This window comes from Lepidochelys kempii, chromosome 12, assembly GCF_965140265.1.
Source record: "Lepidochelys kempii isolate rLepKem1 chromosome 12, rLepKem1.hap2, whole genome shotgun sequence".
Classification (NCBI taxonomy): Eukaryota; Metazoa; Chordata; order Testudines; family Cheloniidae; genus Lepidochelys; species Lepidochelys kempii.
The window spans coordinates 23,168,869-23,187,433 of NC_133267.1; the positions used below are offsets into that span (position 1 = coordinate 23,168,869).

An 18,565-nucleotide genomic window follows, 5' to 3' on the forward strand; every position below is an offset into this window, starting at 1 on the left:
TTGCCATCTTTCAGTCTTGCCATGCCCTAGGTACCTGATTAGAGTGCCAATGGCACTGGAGAAGCTGAAGATACCAAAGACCTCAGCTTTTTAGAGGTAGATTCTCTACAGGATGAGCCAGGGCACATTCTTTTAAGGGCTTATGAGAGGAGTCCTGTGTCTTCCTCTTAAATGCACTGGAGGTGTGGAGCTCTGATATCACAGAGGCAGAAGACTTGCTCAGAGACTGGCATCTTGGGGGTCAGAAGCTGGGCGTAGAGCGCTCTCCATCATAAGATGAAGCTTTATCTCTGTTTTTTCTGGCTCTTTATTTTAGTGCCAGACAAAAGTTGCAATTCTGGGCAATGTGCGATTCCCTGAGGCAACAGATGCTTCAGGACTACCCATCACTGACTGGGATCATCTCCCAGCATGACAGACAACATCTGAAACAAAACCTCGCAGTAAAGAAGAACTACAAACTAACTAGTATCTACCTATCTAATACAATACGAATGAAAAGAAAAAAATTTAAGAAGCTATACTATTACTATTAACTAATGAAACTAATACTAATACTACGACCAACTATTAATAAGAAAAGAGGATAAAGTTGAGGAAATCTCAGTGGAACAACTGCCAGAGCTCTGCTCAGGCTGAGGCTGTTGAGAAGGAACTGAGGGTGGTTCACCCATTCAGCACTATATAACAATGTCACAGGGCACAAGACTAACATGCATGTGTGGGCTGAATGGACGCTGCTATGAGAAATCTCCAAACAAAAGCACAGGGGTTACTAGTGCATCTAAAGTGGAGCACCCACTTTTCTTCTTGAAGAAGAAAGCTAACATATGTGCTACCCAGGGAATATGTACCCCTGGGCCCTGGACAGCCTCCTAAATCCTCCTCCTCCTCCATACAATGAAATGATTTTGACACAAGGGGGACCTCTGGACCTGAGGAAGATGGGGAAAGATTTGTCCCTATGGCCATACATTTACGAGAGGGAGGATTGTTCCCTGTCTTGACTGGATCTCATTCCTTCTGCCCTGAAGAGGAAGTGATCTTCCTTTGAGGCACCATTGCCCTTGCCTCAGACCCTGCAAAGCACTGCCCATCGAGGTGGGGCAGGGATAGATTCTGAATACAGCATAATTTCATAAGTCTCCTTTGCTATATAAGGGGCCAAGTATTCTGCCATCAATTATACTATATAACCTAATCTAAGTCACACTGACAGTCATGACTTTATTACACAAGTACAACTGTATTGAGTACTGTGACTGTTTACTATTAAACAGTAAAGTTCAGCACGGATTGAAATAATAAAAGAAAAATATGGATGAACTTGCTTTCAAATTTGACAGCCTATGTATTTATTTATATTTTCACTAGAAGAATAGTATCTGTCAACTTAATTCCCTTCTTTTTGACTCCAATGAAAAGTGATTTTTACAAATTACTACCCGTTTTAGAAAATTAAGCCCATAAGTGAAAATATTTAAAAACCTGAGTTGCTCAATATATTTAAAAGTGGTGAAAATATTGCATATTGATTAGGTGAAAGATACTGTAAATCTAGAAAAGACTATTTAAATTTAGCAGAAAAGATCAACAAAATTAGACTGCCTGCCGATGCACCTCTGTGGCTCTTCCATTTAATCAAATATTTAACTTACAGCAAAAGAAAAAACAAAGAAGGCAAAACAAGCTTATGAAACGGAAAGAAGAAAATTGTCTTAACTTGAGGTAAGTTGATAGTAAAGGGTTATGATGTTTATCACTGTAGTAATTGCTGTGGAAAAATTAAAATGATGCATACAGCATTATATGGCTTTTTACAACATCCTCATTATTAAAGTAACATTTTTGTCATGATATGAAAGTATACACTAGTTTTATAATAGCATTTGAAAGCTGTAATTAAAATGTCTTCACATTACATCTGACTCAAAATGGAGATGAACTTAAAAAAACCCCAAACGTCACTTATGGACGGAATTCAGGTGCCTGCTCCGCACACATTCCAAAAGCAAAAATGCAATGTTAGGTAGACACTAGTTGGCACACTGTCATGGATATGGTAAATATACAGATGTGTATGGAAACCAAACACAGCCATGTAACTCATGACTGCCAAAAGAAGAGACACCCTTGGACTGGTTGTTAGGGTAGGAACCAGAGCCTGAGAAGGGGACTATGCCTAAGCTAGTCAGAGTGACCCAGAAGTATTTCGTTAATTCCTTGAAGTTCCATGGGGATAAACTATCCCAGAGAAGACTCTGGCTAGCAAAACAGATCTAAATACCTCTTTCAGGACCATTAGATGGATTGCAAACAATTCCTGTCTCCTAGGTCCTGAGACTCAAACTTGGCCTCATGAGCAAGACAGCCACACTAGAGGTTGGATTTGGAAACACATGAGCAAAGGAAAATACCTTTTCTTTGATCTTTAGGATAACATGCCCAGTAAGTAAAATGAAAAAGTAATAAGTAAGTATGAGCTCACAGGATAATGCTGCCCAATGTAGTCTGAGACAGAATGCATAGAGGGCCCAGAGATTATAAAAGCATGTGTGACCTGCAGATCCAGTTGGACCAAAACAGTGACTACCATTTCATTACCACTATTTCAGTATTTCTCATGATGAGGTGGGGGCAGATCCACTGCCGGCCTTAGGGAAAATGGCACCCTGGGCGAACTTGCATTTTGGCACGTCTGGCCCCTGTGGGCAACCCCCCCCATTGCCCTAGCCCCCGGGGGCTCCTCACCCCCATCATCCTTTGCCCCCATAGGGTCCCCAGACTCCCCACCCTCTATCACCTTTGGGCCGCACTGCCTCCCTCACGTGCTGAATATGTATTAAGAGGTGTCAGAGCACAGTCCTGACACAAATTAAGCACTGGCTGGGCAGTCAGATAGAGGTTGCTGGCTGGGAGCCGAGGTCTCTAAAGGCAACACCTCTGCCAGCAGAAGTGCACAAGTAAGGGTGGCATAGTATATGGTGTATACCTGGTGCTCAGCCTGCGGCTCAAGGTGGGCTCTATGCTGTCAAACGGGCTGCATCTTGCCAGAGCCCACGGCCCTCCCGCAGCCCTCTGGACGCTCCTAACTCGCTAGGCATGCCATTTCAGATGGGGTGGGGGGGAGGGAATTTTAACCATGATTCCAGGGGCCACTTAGGCACCTGAAAACTCTAGGGTATTTTTGTAGATAACTTAGGAATTAGCTGACAGGAGCACTGTATCTAATTCCTGTATAAAGAAAGAAAAAATATATACAAACACCAATTAAAGCCATATTTTAAATGTATATGTAAATTTTGAGCAATCAGGAGATATTACAACAAGATATTCCCAATCCCAAACCCTGAGGTATCAGTTTTGGAGTTTTAACATAGTGTATAAAGTATCAAACTTATGTTTCTGATATCTATCTTTGGTAGAGATAAATAAAAATAAATAAAATCTGCTTAAAATCTGTTTACTTTCTCTAACAGACACACACACTGTTACTGCCATTATCTACTCTATTTTAGTTAACTGTTTTTCACGCTACTAAAAATGTATTTACTTAATTTTAATATATGCAATTAAGGGGTTTTTTTCTCTTTTATGAAGAACAGGAATTTATTTTTATTTTTCTAATTATTTTGACATTTATATTTACTGATCACAATCATGTATGTGACTCACTAACATTTGACACCATCATTACTATGAGTATCATACTTGGAACTGCATTTATTTTTGTAGGAATATTAAGTTATTTTACAGGTATAACTAAAAATACAATGAGCAACCTTCATCTGCACAGTGTCTAAAGTTGTATTTAGCTAATTTTTTTAAACTGGTACTGCTAAGGTGAGTACAAGCTAAATTTACATTGTAGAAGGATACTAGTATTTGGTTGTACCATTTTAAATAATGAATGACAAGCACAATATGGTAATAAAAGTAATAATGATAATTACATCAGCCAGGACAGGTTTGGCATTTTAGAGCTCACTACTGAAAGAATAAAATTTAAGCATAAGTGAGAAATACAATTATGAAATGCACACACCAGTCAAAAAACTAAAATAACAGTATTGTAATCCTTAACAAACTTTGAAAGAATAAAATTACAATGAATATTTGTGCATTGCGCATTTTGACAGGAAGTACCAAGAAGTAATAACAATAATAATAATACAAGTGGGTTGGGGAGAGAGTGTGTTGGGGAAGTGTGAGAGTATGTGTGTGTGTTGGGGGAAGTGTGTGTGACAGCGCACTGTCTCTTCAAGCAGAGAACTCACTAGCCTGAAAGCTTATTCAAGCAGCAGCTTCCATGCTTAACCCAGAGGCAGCAGCACAGACAGGCTCCTTGTCCCACACACCAGCTTAACGGAAACTGGGTACATGGGTAGCGGAACACCCTGACATTTGCCCCACCCCATTCTGCACAGCAGCCAGGAGGCTCCTGGTCCCGAGCTGCTTGGCCAAGGCAGAAGAAGGGGACACAGGAGCAACAGTGGCTGCAGGCAGCAGCAGAGGAGGAGGGGCACCTCTGCTCCAGAGGCACCCCCCTGCATATGCTGGCCAATCCCACCCACCCCTAAGGCCAGCCCTGGGTTGATCTCAAAAGACACACTGTGAGACAGAGGCCCACTGGTGCCAGTTGGCAAAGTGTTCACAGTTTTTTACAAGGAACTCCTGACTCAGACCTAACTTACTACACCTAATACACTGCTTTCATGGTATTTATCCATGAAAGGTAGTATATGAAGCCTCTATAGAAAGCTTGTAACTTATCAAGTCATAATCATTATGAGATGTGTATGCTGGTAATATTTAAGGAATAACATAACTATATTGAAAATTATGCCTTATGGTCAAAGTAAAAGTCAGTCACTAGGCAATCTTTTGTCTTGGTGATGGCCCATTCACTGTCTGTGAACAAAGAATGATTCAATATACCGCAGGGTGGACAAAGACACTCTGCATCCACTCACTGAGGAGAAGGGGTATTTCATGACAGGTTGGATCCAGCCAGCTCTGCAACATGCTGAACTTTTGGAGGGCAGGGAAGAACCTGCTTTATTAGATAGGAAAGGTAACTACTACTAAGAGTAGGGCCTAGTGTAGGGGTCCTCAAACTGGGGGTCGGAACCCCTCAGGGGGTCGGGAGGTTATTACATGGGAGGGTCGCAAGCTGTTAGCCTCCATCCTAAACCCCGCTTTGCCTCCAGCATTTATAATGGTGTTAAATATATAGAAAAGTGTTTTAATGTATAAGGGGGTCGCACTCAGAGGCTTGCTATGTGAAAGGGGTCACCAGTACAAAAGATTGAGAACCACTGGCCTAGTGTGTGTGTGTTATGATTTTGTTTTGCATTGTGTGACAAAGTCAAACCAGACAGCTGTACGAGAGTGCTGGAAGGCAGGTATACTATCCCTAGAATGGTAAAGTTCCTTTTCCCCATGAGCTGAAATGTTACCTCAGGTAAACTATGGACACCTAAGTCTAAATAAGGGCTTCCTGTGACCTTTAAAAACCCCTTTTCTGGTGCGAGAGAGGGAGGAGAGATGGAAGACAAGATGCATCAGGACAAAAGGCTTCTCCTGAGTGGAAGGCTGCTCTCCTCCATATATGGGAAGCAATCACCCTAATGGACTGTTTGGAGAAGGACTGGCTCACAGTGGCCATCATAATAAGGCAACACCCCAAAAAAGGAGGAGGGAAAGGTATTCCCTTTTTTGTGTTATGAACTTTTCTTTTTGTTTGGCTGAAAAGTACTCCTTAGGCCTACCCTAAGGCTTACCTTGTAAATATGGAAGCAGAAAAATTCTCCAGAGTTGGTCTAATTTACTCCAAGCTCCCCCACTGCCAAAGGGAGAAATGCCATACCCAGCAAGGTGAAGGAGGTGCCTTTGCAAAACTGTAACTATTTGTTTCCATCACTCTCTCTTCTTTTTAGTGGAATCTCTATTCTCTCCTAAATAAACCTTCTTTTGTTTTATTATAAATGCTCTCAAGTGCTGTGCATTATCCAGAAGTGGTGATTTAAGGTAGTGGTTCTCAATCAGCGATATGTGTACCCCTGGAGTTACACAAAGGTCTTCCGGGGGTACATCAACTCACATGTGCCAAGTTTTACAACAAGCTACATAAAAAGCACTAGCAAAGCCAGTACAAACTAAAATTTCATGACAAGACAATGACTTGTTTAGACTGCTGTATATACTATACACTAAAATGTAAGTACATTATTTATATTCCAGTTGAAGTATTTTATAATTATATGGTAAAAATGAGAAAGTAATAGTGTGCTGTGACACTTTTGTATTTTTATGTCTGATTTTGTAAGCAAGTAGTTTTTAAGTGAGGTGTAACTTGGGGGTACTGTGATGGGGTAGCCGCCCCACACTGGCCTGTCAGGGGTTAAGAGAGCCCTACAGCAGCTGTGCAAAAGGCAGCTAATACGAAAGGGGCTGCGAGGAGCAGCCAATCACAGCCAGGCAGGCCAATATAAAAAGAGCTGCAGGGCAGAGCAAATTCAGTTGCTCCCTGGCGCTCGAGGAGGGAGGACCGGCTGCTTTGCAGGAGGAGGAAAGCTAGCATTTTGGACAGAGCAGTGCTGGGCAGAATGAGGGGAGTGAGAGCGAGCTGACTGCTAAGACGATAAGCTGAGGCACTGAGATAAGAGTGGAGAAGGTGCTGGGGCTGCAGGGAAATGGCCCTGGGAAGTAGACTGAGAGGTTGGAGGCTACACAGCACATGGCTGCCATCTACAGGGTCCCTGGCTGGTACCTGGAGTAGTGGGCGGGCCCGGGTCCCCCTCACTCCAACCTGCCACTGGACCGTTGGTGCTGGACCGTTGGACTGTGGTACATTACCCCGGAAGGGGGGAGCACAGTGTGTGGCACAGTCAGAGGGCTGTGTCCTGAAGAGGAGGCCACAGTCCTTGGAGCAACACGGGTCCAGGACTAGAAGTGATGGTGGGCGAGACACCACCGAGAGTCAGCGTACTGACTTGTGGAGCTGATCTGTAAGATGACCAGCAGGAGGCGCTAGTGTGGTGAGTCGCACCCCATCACAGATACGCTAGACATATCAGATACCTGAAAGGGGTACAGTAGTCTGGAAAGGTTGAGAGCCACTAGTAAATAGGGATACACTGTTCATTTGGGAGCAGAGGATCTGGGAGATCTGTGAATAGCCAGTGTCAGGGGCTGGATGTCACAGGGGAATGCTTCAAGGGGACTCAGGAACTGGGCTGCACCTATTAACCTGCAAGGTAAAGACAAGGCTGGTATAGCCTGAAGGAGAGTGCTTGAGGGGCTGACAGGCTGGTGGCATTAGAGAGCTAACACCCAGCTATCATACACAAGACTCCCTCACAGTAGAAGCAACGAGCACAGTAAGGGTCTAGCATATGGGCTCAACAGCCTGAAGCAGAGACCCTAGGAGCAGCCATGGTTAGGGACAAGGTTAAGCTGAACTATACTGTTGATAATTTCTTTGTTAACAATGTCAAACTGCAGAAAGGGTTGTGCGGACTTTATTTTAAAGTAGATTGGAAAAGACTTAAAAGCTCAACAGAAGTTTTCAATTATTTAAGAAAAACAATAATTATCAATTAAGAACCATATAAGTAACAGGATGCATGCCTAGGATAAGCATGCGGTCTTTGGGTTCTGGTTTTTACCACTGATTCATTCTCCAAAGAAATTAATTTGACAACGCGGATTCTTGATTCCATCCTACCACATCTCACTGTACATATAGGAAGAAACTTGTTAAAAAACTGTATGTGCTATAGAAAAAACATTAGGTTGTATAAATATTTAAACAGAATTTCTGTAATACTAGACAGGTTAAAAAGGTGAATGTACTAAAGAATTCACACAAGTTTACCATTAAATTGCAATGAAGTGCAAAAACTAATAAGATATCCATGGTAAAGAGAGTGACTGCATACTTTTATAGCTATTTCTATACCTTTGATAACATACTTAGGACCCATCTTCACTACGTATACAACCAAGATGGGGCACCCAGTTACTTAGATTTCTAACTTAATTACTCTACAAATGTAGCAGTGTAGTAGATAAGACTGTAAGTGTGTTTTGGAATTAGGTCAAATCTTTGGATATGTCCAAAGTCCCTGAAATAGAGGTTCAACCCTATGGTCATCTGAATGCACCTTGATAGTAGTTGCATATGCATCTCAATACTTGTAATTCTAATTTTAATAAACTCTAGATTGAGAATATTTTTCAATTTTCCCCATTATTACAGACTTTTTAAAAGTTCCAAAGAAAAGGGTTGGGATACATCCTATAAAATAAAAATTAAATATAAATAAAATTTCTATACTTTTACCATTCTACAATCTGCAGTAGCACTTACAAATCATCAGAATACTATGATCGTATATAGAAAGCAGTGTACATATACAACAGAAAAGTACTTATTTTTATTGTGTAAAATAGGCTAAAAACCCCATTTATCTTCTAAAATGCATTCAAAAACATATCTATAAAATGTTCTTACAAAAATATGCCTATGGATTAAGTACTGATATTTTTTTTAAATGAAAGCAACTTGTAATAGATATAGAATGGTAATTACAAAGTCTACTTACCCTAACCTTCTCTTCTAATCTTCCTAAGCGTACATTCCCTTCTATTATTTTGTTCAGAACTCCATGCTTCTCACTTTCCAAGCATTTGGCCTGCAAATATAATAGGTAGATGAATGTAGGTTTTGTATTCTGATATGTGTAAGAAAAGGAAAAAGAGCAGAACAGAGTGCTGTTTTGCCATCATGACAGCATTTCTTTTTTCGTATGAATGGTTCTTAGTATACAAGTCTATTATATACCTAACTTGAAAATGTCTTGCTGCAAAAGGGAGCTTGTCTCTCAAAGCCTACAGCTGCAGTTTTTGGAGAGAGAAGAGGTAGACCTAAGATGCTGATAAAATGGGCAATGTTCTACAAAGAGACAGAATTACACAAAAGGGACTTCTTTGAATATATTCTCCTTCCTTGTATTACCTTACACTGAGGCTGTCAAAGTACATTGCAAATATGAGTCATTTCTCATTACTTCTTTATATGGGAGGTATCTGTAAATATTATTTCCCTTTGTTGCATGCTCCACAAGCATTTCCATGCTATCCTCCATATGGTCTGCTATGCTTGTAATGCCCTATTGAAACTTATTCACCAAGCCACTTTCCGTGCCACATGTAAATCTCTTACAGACCTATTTCTATCAAGACTACTGAAAGCAAAAAAGAAAGGTAACCAATCAATAATAATTAAAAGGGGAGAGAACCAAACTGTCAAGATGCAACTACTGAAATAAATTAATAATATATGAGAAAAGCAGGAGATGCAGAAAAACAACTCCTTAGCACTCTACTAAAACTATATTTGTAGTGATTGGGCTTGATTCAGGCAGGATGTGGGCCAGCTTCTGCTAGTACAGATCTGGGGCCCAGTCCCCCAAGAGGGCTGTCCAGTTGCATAAAGGGTACATAACTTCTGCTACCTTGTGAAATAAAAATCAGTCACTATGGCCCTTTAAATCAGGGGTTCTCAAACTGGGCATTGGGGCCCCTCAAGGCTATTAAATGGGCAATCGCAAGCTGTCAGCCTCCATCCCAAACCCCGCTCTGCCTCCAGCATTCATAATGGTGTTAAATATATAAAAACATGTTTTTAATTTATAATGGGGGAGGGGGTTGCACTCAGAGGCCTGCTATGTGAAAGGGGTCACCAGTAAAAAAAAAAGTTTGAGAACTACTGCTCTAAATGGTCAGTGTTGGTTGGAAAACATTTCAGACTCCTGACTGACATTTTGAACTGCTTGAACTGAAAAGAGCCCTTGAAATAGCAGGAGGTCAGGTTTGAAGTACAGAGATGCACAGGGAAACGTATGCATTGCCTTCGTACTATATGCTTGGTTCATTTCACTGTTCTGAATCCATCACTTTTGTAAACACTAAGTTCACTCACAGATGTAAGAGAAAACAAAAAATTGAACAGACTACAAACACTGAAAAGATCTTAAACCCCTTAAGAAGATAAACTCTTGAATCCACTGACAGTATTCAAAAGAGAAATAACTGGGTTAGAATTAGTGGTGCTTGACTACATGTGAAGTATATGCATCACTCCTGTCTATTCCACAGAAAGAGCTCCCTTCACAGAAAATCAAAACTCACCAGCATCACAGAAATATGAGCGTTGTGCTCAGTCACTGAATGACATTTTGACTTACTATGCAGCACCTGCATAATAAAATAGAGGAATGATTTTTGAACGCTGCTAACACTGGATTATAGTTTACCACTACTACCCATAAAAAACTGTTTTAAATAATTTGTTACTACCCTTTTATGCTGCAATTTGATTTTTGTTTATCAGACTACTGGTTCTGATCCTACAAACAATAAAGCTAAGTGTGTGTGTGTACTTACAGGATTGGGGCCTTCGGGCAAATGCTGGGGAGGCACTGTTTTCCCTTAGATCCCTCTGCACATTAATCTCTTCCTTTCTACTTGTGGGAATGGGACAAGCTTGTGGAAATGTAACTCTTTGGACCACTACACACACACATTCAACCACTGAAGGAAATCTGCAAAACCATTAACACAACCTCCAAACTACATTTGCTTTTCTGTAGCTCCTATTTGGCACTGCGGAATCCCACTTCATCAGCATTTCCAGGAGCAACTGCAGGTGGAGGAAGCCTGGGAAGCACAGCTCCAATGGAGCCACACTTTCTGAATCAGAAGTGAAAGCTAGGGATCCCAAAGCATAGAGGCACAGAGTTCTATTATTTCAGGGGGTAGTGAATTCAGCAGATAGTGAATCAGCAGGAAAACCCACCTTGTTTGTTCCATGGGTGAGCAAGGAGACCTGTCTGCATAATAGAACAATTTGAGGAGAACTTTGCAAGGGAAAGACAGTTACCTTTTTCGTAACTGGTGTTCTTCGAGATCTGTTACTCATGTATATTCCACAATAGGTGTGCGTGCTCGCCATGTGCACCGGTGCCAGAAGTTTTTCCCCTAGCAGTACCTGTAGGGGGGGAATACCCCCCCCCGCAACCCCTGGAGTGCCACCTGCCTGACACGGTATAAGGGGGGCTGTGCTCCCCTCACCCTCAGTTCTTTCTTGCCAGACAACTCCAACACAGGGGAAGGAGGGTGGGATGTGGAATAGACATGAGCAACACATCTCGAAGAACACCAGTTAGAGGAAAAGGTAACTGTCTTTTCTTCTTCGAGTGATTACTCATGTGTATTCCACAATAGGTGATTCCAAACTATATCTGTTGGAGGTGGGTAGGAGTTCCCAAGACGGAGTACCGCCCTGCTGAACCCGGCATCATCCCTGGCCTGGCAGATGATGGGATAGTGCGAGGTGAACGTGTGAACTGAAGACCACGTGGTGGCCCTACAAATGTCCTGGGTGCGGACATGGACCACGAAGGCAGCCGACAAGGCCTGCGCCCGAGTCGACTGTGCCCTCACAATGGGCGGCAGGGGAACCCCCACCAGCTCATAACAGGAACGGATGCACAAAGTGATCCACTTAGAAAGCTGCTGAGTGGAAATCGGCTGGCCCCTTGCGCGCTCAGCCGAGGCGACAAACAGTTGCGAAGACTTTCTGAACGGCTTGGTCCGCTCGAGGTAGAAAGCCAGAGCTCGCCTCATGTCGAGCGTGTGGAGACGGCATTCCTCACTAGTCGCGAGGCTTGGGGCAGAAAAATGTCCTGACCCAGGTGGTAGGCAGAGACCACCTTCAGGAAGAAGCGAGATGTGGGCAGAGCTGGACCTTGTCCTTATGAAAAACCATATATGGCAGTTTGGAGGCTAGGGCCCTGAGCTCCAAGACCCGCCTGGCCGACATGATAGCTACCAGGAAGTCCACCTTCCATAAGAGGTGAGACCAGGAACATGTGGCCAGTGGTTCAAACGGGGCCGCCGTGAGATGAGCCAGCACCAGATTTAGGTCCCACTGTGGAACCAGGGGCTTGGAATATGGGTAAAGACGGTCCAAACCCTTAAGGAACCAGCCAGTCATAGCACAGGAAAACACAGTGTGCCCTTGCACCAGGGGATAAAAGGCCGATATGGCCGCCAAGCATACCCTGACTGACGAGGGCGCCAGTCCCTGGGCCGTCAGGTGGAGGAAGTAATCAAGGCTAAGCTGGATCGGGGTGGCCGTCGGGGAAACACCCTGGCCTGCCGCCCACCTCAAAAACAGAGACCACTTCGCCATGTAGGAGCCGTGAGCGGAGGGCCGTCTACTTTTGAGGAGGACACGCTGAACCTGTTCTGAGCATGTCCTTTCCTCGCCACCTAGCCGCTGAGCAGCCATGCCATGAGGTCAAGCGTTGCTGGGTTGGGATGGAGGAGGCGACCCTGGTCCTGAGAGAGCAGGTCTGGGCGGAGTGGCAACTGCCATGACGGAGTAACCGCCAGCCCCAAGAGGGTCCCGTACCAGTGTTGACTGTGCCACACCAGGGAAACGAGGAGGACCCTGGCTTTGTCAGTCTTTATTTTCTCCAGGACCTTGCTGATCAGAGGGAACGGGGGAAAGGCATAGAGGAGCTGGCCTGATGAGGACAGGGTAAAGGCATCAGAGATAGCGCCCCTCCCTAGGCCCCCCTGGAGCAGAACCGGGGGCATTGTTGGTTCTGCCTGGTCACAAATAGGTTCACCTGGGGAGTACCCCATCTTTGAAAGAGCTGGTGAGCCACTTCCAGGTGTAGAGACCACTCGTGCTGAGAAGAAAAATTCCTGCTGAAGCGATCCGCCCTGATGTTCCGGCCTCCTGGCAGGTGGAAGGCTTTTAGGTAGATGTTGTGGGCTATACAGAAGTCCCACAGACTGAGGGCTTCGTGGCAAAGGATTGGACCCCACCTTGCCTGTTGATATAGAACATCGAGGCCGTGGTGTCCGTGAGGACCCGACTACCTTGCCCTCTAGGTGTGAGTGGAAGGCCATACACGCCACTCGCACGGCCCTGAGTTCCTTGACGTTTATATGAAGGGGTAGCAGAGACCACAGGCCTTGCATCTGAAAGTTCCCCACATGGGCCCCCCAACCCAGGTCCGACACGTCGGACACCAGCTCCAACAATGGGGCCCTGTCCCTGAACGGGACACCTTGGAGCATGTTGTTTGGGGCAGACCAGCACCACAGGGAGGTGATCACCGAGTTCAGCACAGTGAGGACTTTGTCCATTCTGTCCATGGCCTTGGAGAACTGCAAAGCCAGCCAGAGCTGGAGGGGCCTCATTCTGAGTCCGGCGTGATGGACCACATATGTACATGCAGACATGTGATCCAGCAGTTGCAAGCAAGCCCTGGCTGTCATCACCGGGAACCTTGTGACCGAGTCGATGAGCCTTTTCAGGGTCTCGAACTTGTCTGGTGGGGGAGAGAGGCTCTGGCCGACGTTGCATCCAGTAGTGCCCCTATAAACTCTGTGTGTTGAACCAGGACAAACGTGGATTTGGCGTTGTTTATCAACAGGCCCAGGGCAGTAAATGTGGACAGGAGGAGCGCCACATCATCCCTCACCTGTGACCGGGTGGTGCCTTTGACCAGCCAGTTGTCCAGATATGGGAATATTTGGACCCCCGGAGACTGAGGTAGGCCGTTACCACTGCCATACACTCTGTAAAGACCCTGGGGGCAGTGGACAGACCAAAAGGTAGGACTATGAATTGGTAGTGACTCTGTCCCACCAGGAAACGGAGGAAGCGTCTGTGCCCCTCGAAGATGTGGAAGTACGCATCCTGTAGATCGAGGGCAGCGTACCAGTCCCTGAGATCCAGGGAGGGGATGATGGAGGCCAGGGAAACCCATGCGGAACTTGAGTTTCACCATGTAGTTGTTTAGGCCTCGCAGGATAAGGAAATTATCCTTCGGGATAAGGAAATACCAGGAGTAATATTCCTTGCCCAGGAACGACTTGCGCACTGTGTCTGTAGCTCCTAGGTCCAGGAACCGCCCCACCTCCTGCTCAAGCAGAGCCTCCTGAGCAGGGTCCCCCAGGAGGGACGGGGACAGAGGGCAGTTGGGCAGGGAGGAGGTAAATTGAAGGGTGTAACCTTGGGAGATGGTGTTGAGGACCCATCAGTCTGAGGTGAGCTGCAACCATTCTGGGAGAAAAGCACACAACCAATTGGAGAAAAGGAGCTCTATTGGAGGAAGGTCCCTGCTGAGAACTGGCAGGGTACCCCCGAGCGTCCCGTCAAAAACACCTTTTGCCCGCCTGCCTGCCCTTAGAAGACCCAGGCTGGGGGGCAGGCTGGGACTGCCGTTGCGTTGCAAGAGCTTTCTATAGTCCCGCTGCTTTTTGTGGGTGGCCTCATACTTTGGGAGGGCAGCCTGGGTGGGAGCCTGCTACGGCTTGAACTTGGGTTTTGCCAGAGGAGGGACATAGAGGCCCAAGGTCTGGAGGGCTGTGCGGGAGTCTTTCATGCCATGCAGCCTTGTATCTGTTTCCTTTGCAAACAGAGCCTTCCTATCGAAAGGGAGATCCTGCATGGAAGACTGAGCTTTGCAGGAGAGCCCAGAGAGCAGAAGCCATCACGCCCATCTCATGGACACCGCTGAGGCCATGGACCGTGCCCGCCCCATCTGAAGCGGCCTGCAGGGATGCCCTTGCGGCTGCTGCCCCTTCCTCCACAAGCACCTAAAACTCGTTATTGCACTCATGAAGGGAGTCCTCAAACTTGGACTCGTAAGGTTAAACTCATAGCAACCCAGGAGAGCCTGATGGTTTGCTACTTGTAGTTGAAAGCTTGATGATGAATAAATTTTTGTTCCGAAAGTATCCAACCTCCGAGAGTCTTTGTTCTTGGGGGTCGGGGCTGGTTACCCCTGCCGCTCCCTGTGGTTGACCGACTCGACCACCAGGGAGTTGGACGCTGGGTGGGTATACAGATACTCGTGTCCCTTCGTGGGTACAAAGTACTTGTACTCCGCCTTTTTAGAGCTGGGAGTCAATGAGGCTGGTGTTTGCCACAGGGCATTTGAAATTCAGCAAGGCCACCCTGTCCAGTGCTGAAGGGGATAGCAGATTGAACAGGGAGTCTGAGGGCTCTTCCATCTCCTCAGCCTGGAGGTGGAGGCTCGCTGCCACCCTTTTTAGGAGGTCTTGGTGGGCCCAGTAGGCCTCCTGCGGGATGGAGGGGGTTGGGGCCACAATCAGCTCCTCCAGACGTGGCGAGGCTGGTGCAGTGCTTTGGGTGTTGTCCGGCACCGGAGGATCCACCACCTGGTCGGACTCCAGGCACAGTACCGAGGACACAAGTCCCCCTGACCTTTTTTCTGGCGGTTGAAAGATGGATGCCAACGGTGCTTCCAAGGCCCCAGCCACCGAGCGAGCCCCCACCGGAGGCTGCGCTGGAGGCCATGGTGCCCACTGGTACCGCTGGGCCGACCACGACGCTTGGTGCCATAGCACTTGCTGAGGCACTGGCGGGGCTGGTTGATCGGACTGGCTAGCTTGGCCTGTAGACGGGCAGCTGTAAGGGGAGGCCAGGCTGGCATATGATCTGCTGAGGCCTCTGGACCGTGAGTATCGGTGGTGCCGGGATCTACGTCTGCCACAGGACCAAGATCTCGACGCGGAGGAGCGGCACCGACAGTAGTAGCTGGTCTGCAAATGGCCTTGACGGGTAGACCCGCGTTGGCGCGACATCGGTGATTGACGCACAGGGCTACAGTGCCTTGGCAGGGACTTGGAATGGGAGTCCGAGCAGGAACAGCATCGACAATTGTGCCGCGACCAACTGCGATATCTCCTGCAAGACAAGGACCGTTGGCAACGTCCGCCACGGTCCCGTCAGTATTTGCTTTGCGAAGATGAACGGTGCCAGGACTCCCGGTTGGACAGCACCCATCCAGTCTGGCCGGCGTCAAGGGCGATCCACATGGACTGAGCCCTGAACAGTCGCTGGGCGGTGAGCGGTGTCGGGAACGTTCCCTCAACCGAGACAGTTACCAGGCTGGTGGCAACTGCGGTGATCCCAGCAGTGCCTTGCCTCTGAAGCAGGGGGCCGACATTGGCGGAGCTCCGAGCGCCGGCATGGACATGATGTCCCTGGTTGCCTGGAGGGCTTCAGGCGTAGATGGCATCCGGACATCTGGAGAGGCCTGCTCCAAAGGGGCTGAGCTACTCCACCCAATGTGAGTAGGAGGCCTAGAGCCTGATGGGGATTGAGGACTACCTGACATGGGCCTAGCCTCTGACCCAGACTTCCCTCAGTGCCGCTACAAAGAGGGAGTCTTTCTGGTCCTCTTGGCATGCCCCGTGGATGGGGAGCGGTGCCGACTGGATGATGGTGCTGGAGGGTCTCCGTGTACCAACGCTGCGGTGCCAGGTACCAGTTCGGAGTGGTGTGCCGGGGTCGGGGCCAGCGCCGACTACATCAGGATGGCCCGGACCCTAATGTCCCTTTCTTTTTTGGTCCGGGGCTTGAAAGACTTGCAGATCTTGCATCTTTTGCTGATATGGGTTTCTCCCAAGCAGCGCAGACAATCCGCGTGCAGGTCACTCCTTCGCATAGAGCACCTACAAGAGCCGCACGACTTAAAGCCTGGGGCATGGGGCATGCCCCGGTCTGGGCTCAATGACTAACTAAACTAACTGAATTAGCTAACTGACTACAGGTACTACTGAACAAACGAAGAGTTCTGGGGACGAGCTGCAGCAAAGCTGGAGCTGAGCGGTTCCGACACACGTTCACTGGCAGCAAGAAGGAACTCAGGGTGAGGGGAGCACAGCCCCCCTTATACCGTGCCAGGCAGGTGCCGCTCCAGGAGTCGCAGGGGGGTGCCCCCCTCTATGGGTACTGCTAGGGGAAAAACTTCCAGCACCAGTGCACATGGCGAGCACGCACACCTATTGTGGAATACACGTGAGCAATCACTCGAGGAAGAACCTTTTCCTCTCCTCAAAGGCTCTTCCATGGGAAGGAGCAATAGGGATCAAACAAATATTTATTGATTACAAGAAGATTGCTTTCCTATTAACTGTTTGAATTACTCTCATGTCAAATGTGATAAAACTTCAGAAATTGTTTAGTATGGGCATTTTTCCTGCAACTCAAAGTATGATAAATATCGAAACACTAATTTTTTATGAAAGTGCCTGTAGGACAAAAAAATTGAATTACTGTAACCAAAGTAATATTTGTATGTGTAAATAAAATCTCCTTTAATTTCACACATACAATTCCACTGGCCACTTAAATTAACTATTGTTTAAAAAAAGTTACTGTTTGTTAGAAATATAATAGTATGCTATTTTAGCAACATAAAAGTTTCTATCCAGACTTAGACTCAAATCAACTTTTCTATAGCAAATGTCATTGTCAGTTTTTGCTGCAGGCACGGAATTGTTCTTTAATTGTAACTGTAACTTTAATTCTTCAATTTATTAAGAAAATAAATTTCCAATGCTTGTTGTTAAAATGTCAGCAAAACTTACAAGTGACCCAAAACGGGGCGGGGAATGACAGTTATGTGCATTTCATTATGTAGGAAGAGGTGTGGAAGGTTGCAAAGGGCTCTAGCAACTGTGAGAAGGCATCTTGAGAACTAACAGAGGAAGTAGTATCAAGCAACTGATCATCTGCCCTAAGGCCGCTCTCATGTAGGACTCCACCTTGTGACTTCATATTGTTTAATGTCCATAGCTGGGGTCCTGTCACCAAGAATACTTTAACCCCAGTGCCCAGTAATCTAAGAAGGGGCCTTTCCGGGCACTTTGTCCGTGTAGAGTTGTAGTTGTCTTGAAGGGTTGTGGAATGTGAGACAGTCTCGGGGGGACAACAACGACTGTTACTGACCTTTTGTAACTGTTGTTCTTTGAAATGTGGTGTTCATATCCATTCTATGCTAGGTGTGCGTTCACCGTGTGCACTGTTGCCCAAGATTTTTCCCTTAGTGGTATCCACTGGGCTGGCTGTAGTGCCCTCTGAAGTCATGCGCATATTCACTGGTATAAGGGGTGCTGCCGGCCCCGCACCCTCTCAGTTCCTTCTTGCCGGTAGCTCCGACAGAAGAGTAGGAGTGTGGGTGGATGAAATGGACATGAGCCACATGTCTAAGAACAAAAGTTACAAAAGGTTTGTAACCATTTTTTCTTCGAGTGCTTGCTCACGTCCATTCCATGCTAGGGGATTCATAAGCAGAACTCCAGGAGGTGGGCTCGAAGTTCATTGATGTGCTGCCTGCAACACTGCTCTTCCGAAACTGGCACTGTCACAGGCCTGTGGGGTGATGGTGTAGTGGGACGCAAAAGTATGAACTGACTACCAGGCTGAGGCTCTGCAGATGTCCCATATTGTTACCCGCACAAGGAACGCCCCTGATGAAGCCTAGGTTCTTGTGGAATGTGTAGTAAAGATTGCCAGAGGCAGAACATTCATGTGCTTGTAGCAAGCTCGTATACCAGCGGTTATCCAGGATGAAATTCTTAGGGTTGACACAGGAAGCCCTCTCATCCTTACCACCACTGCTACAAACAGTTGTGTGGACTTATGGAAGGGCTTAATTCTCTC

General features: G+C 46.5%; 1 protein-coding gene across 4 annotated transcripts in view; it reads right to left on the reverse strand.

Moving 5' to 3' along the window:
- CEP89 (centrosomal protein 89) overlaps positions 1–18,565 on the reverse strand; it is a 133,774-nt gene that overhangs the window by 39,424 nt on the left and 75,785 nt on the right. For all 4 annotated transcript variants that reach the window (XM_073307850.1, XM_073307847.1, XM_073307849.1 and 1 more), the window contains one exon: positions 8,610–8,699. In XM_073307850.1, the coding sequence (XP_073163951.1) occupies positions 8,610–8,699 (90 nt within the window). The remainder of the gene's footprint in view (positions 1–8,609; positions 8,700–18,565) is intronic.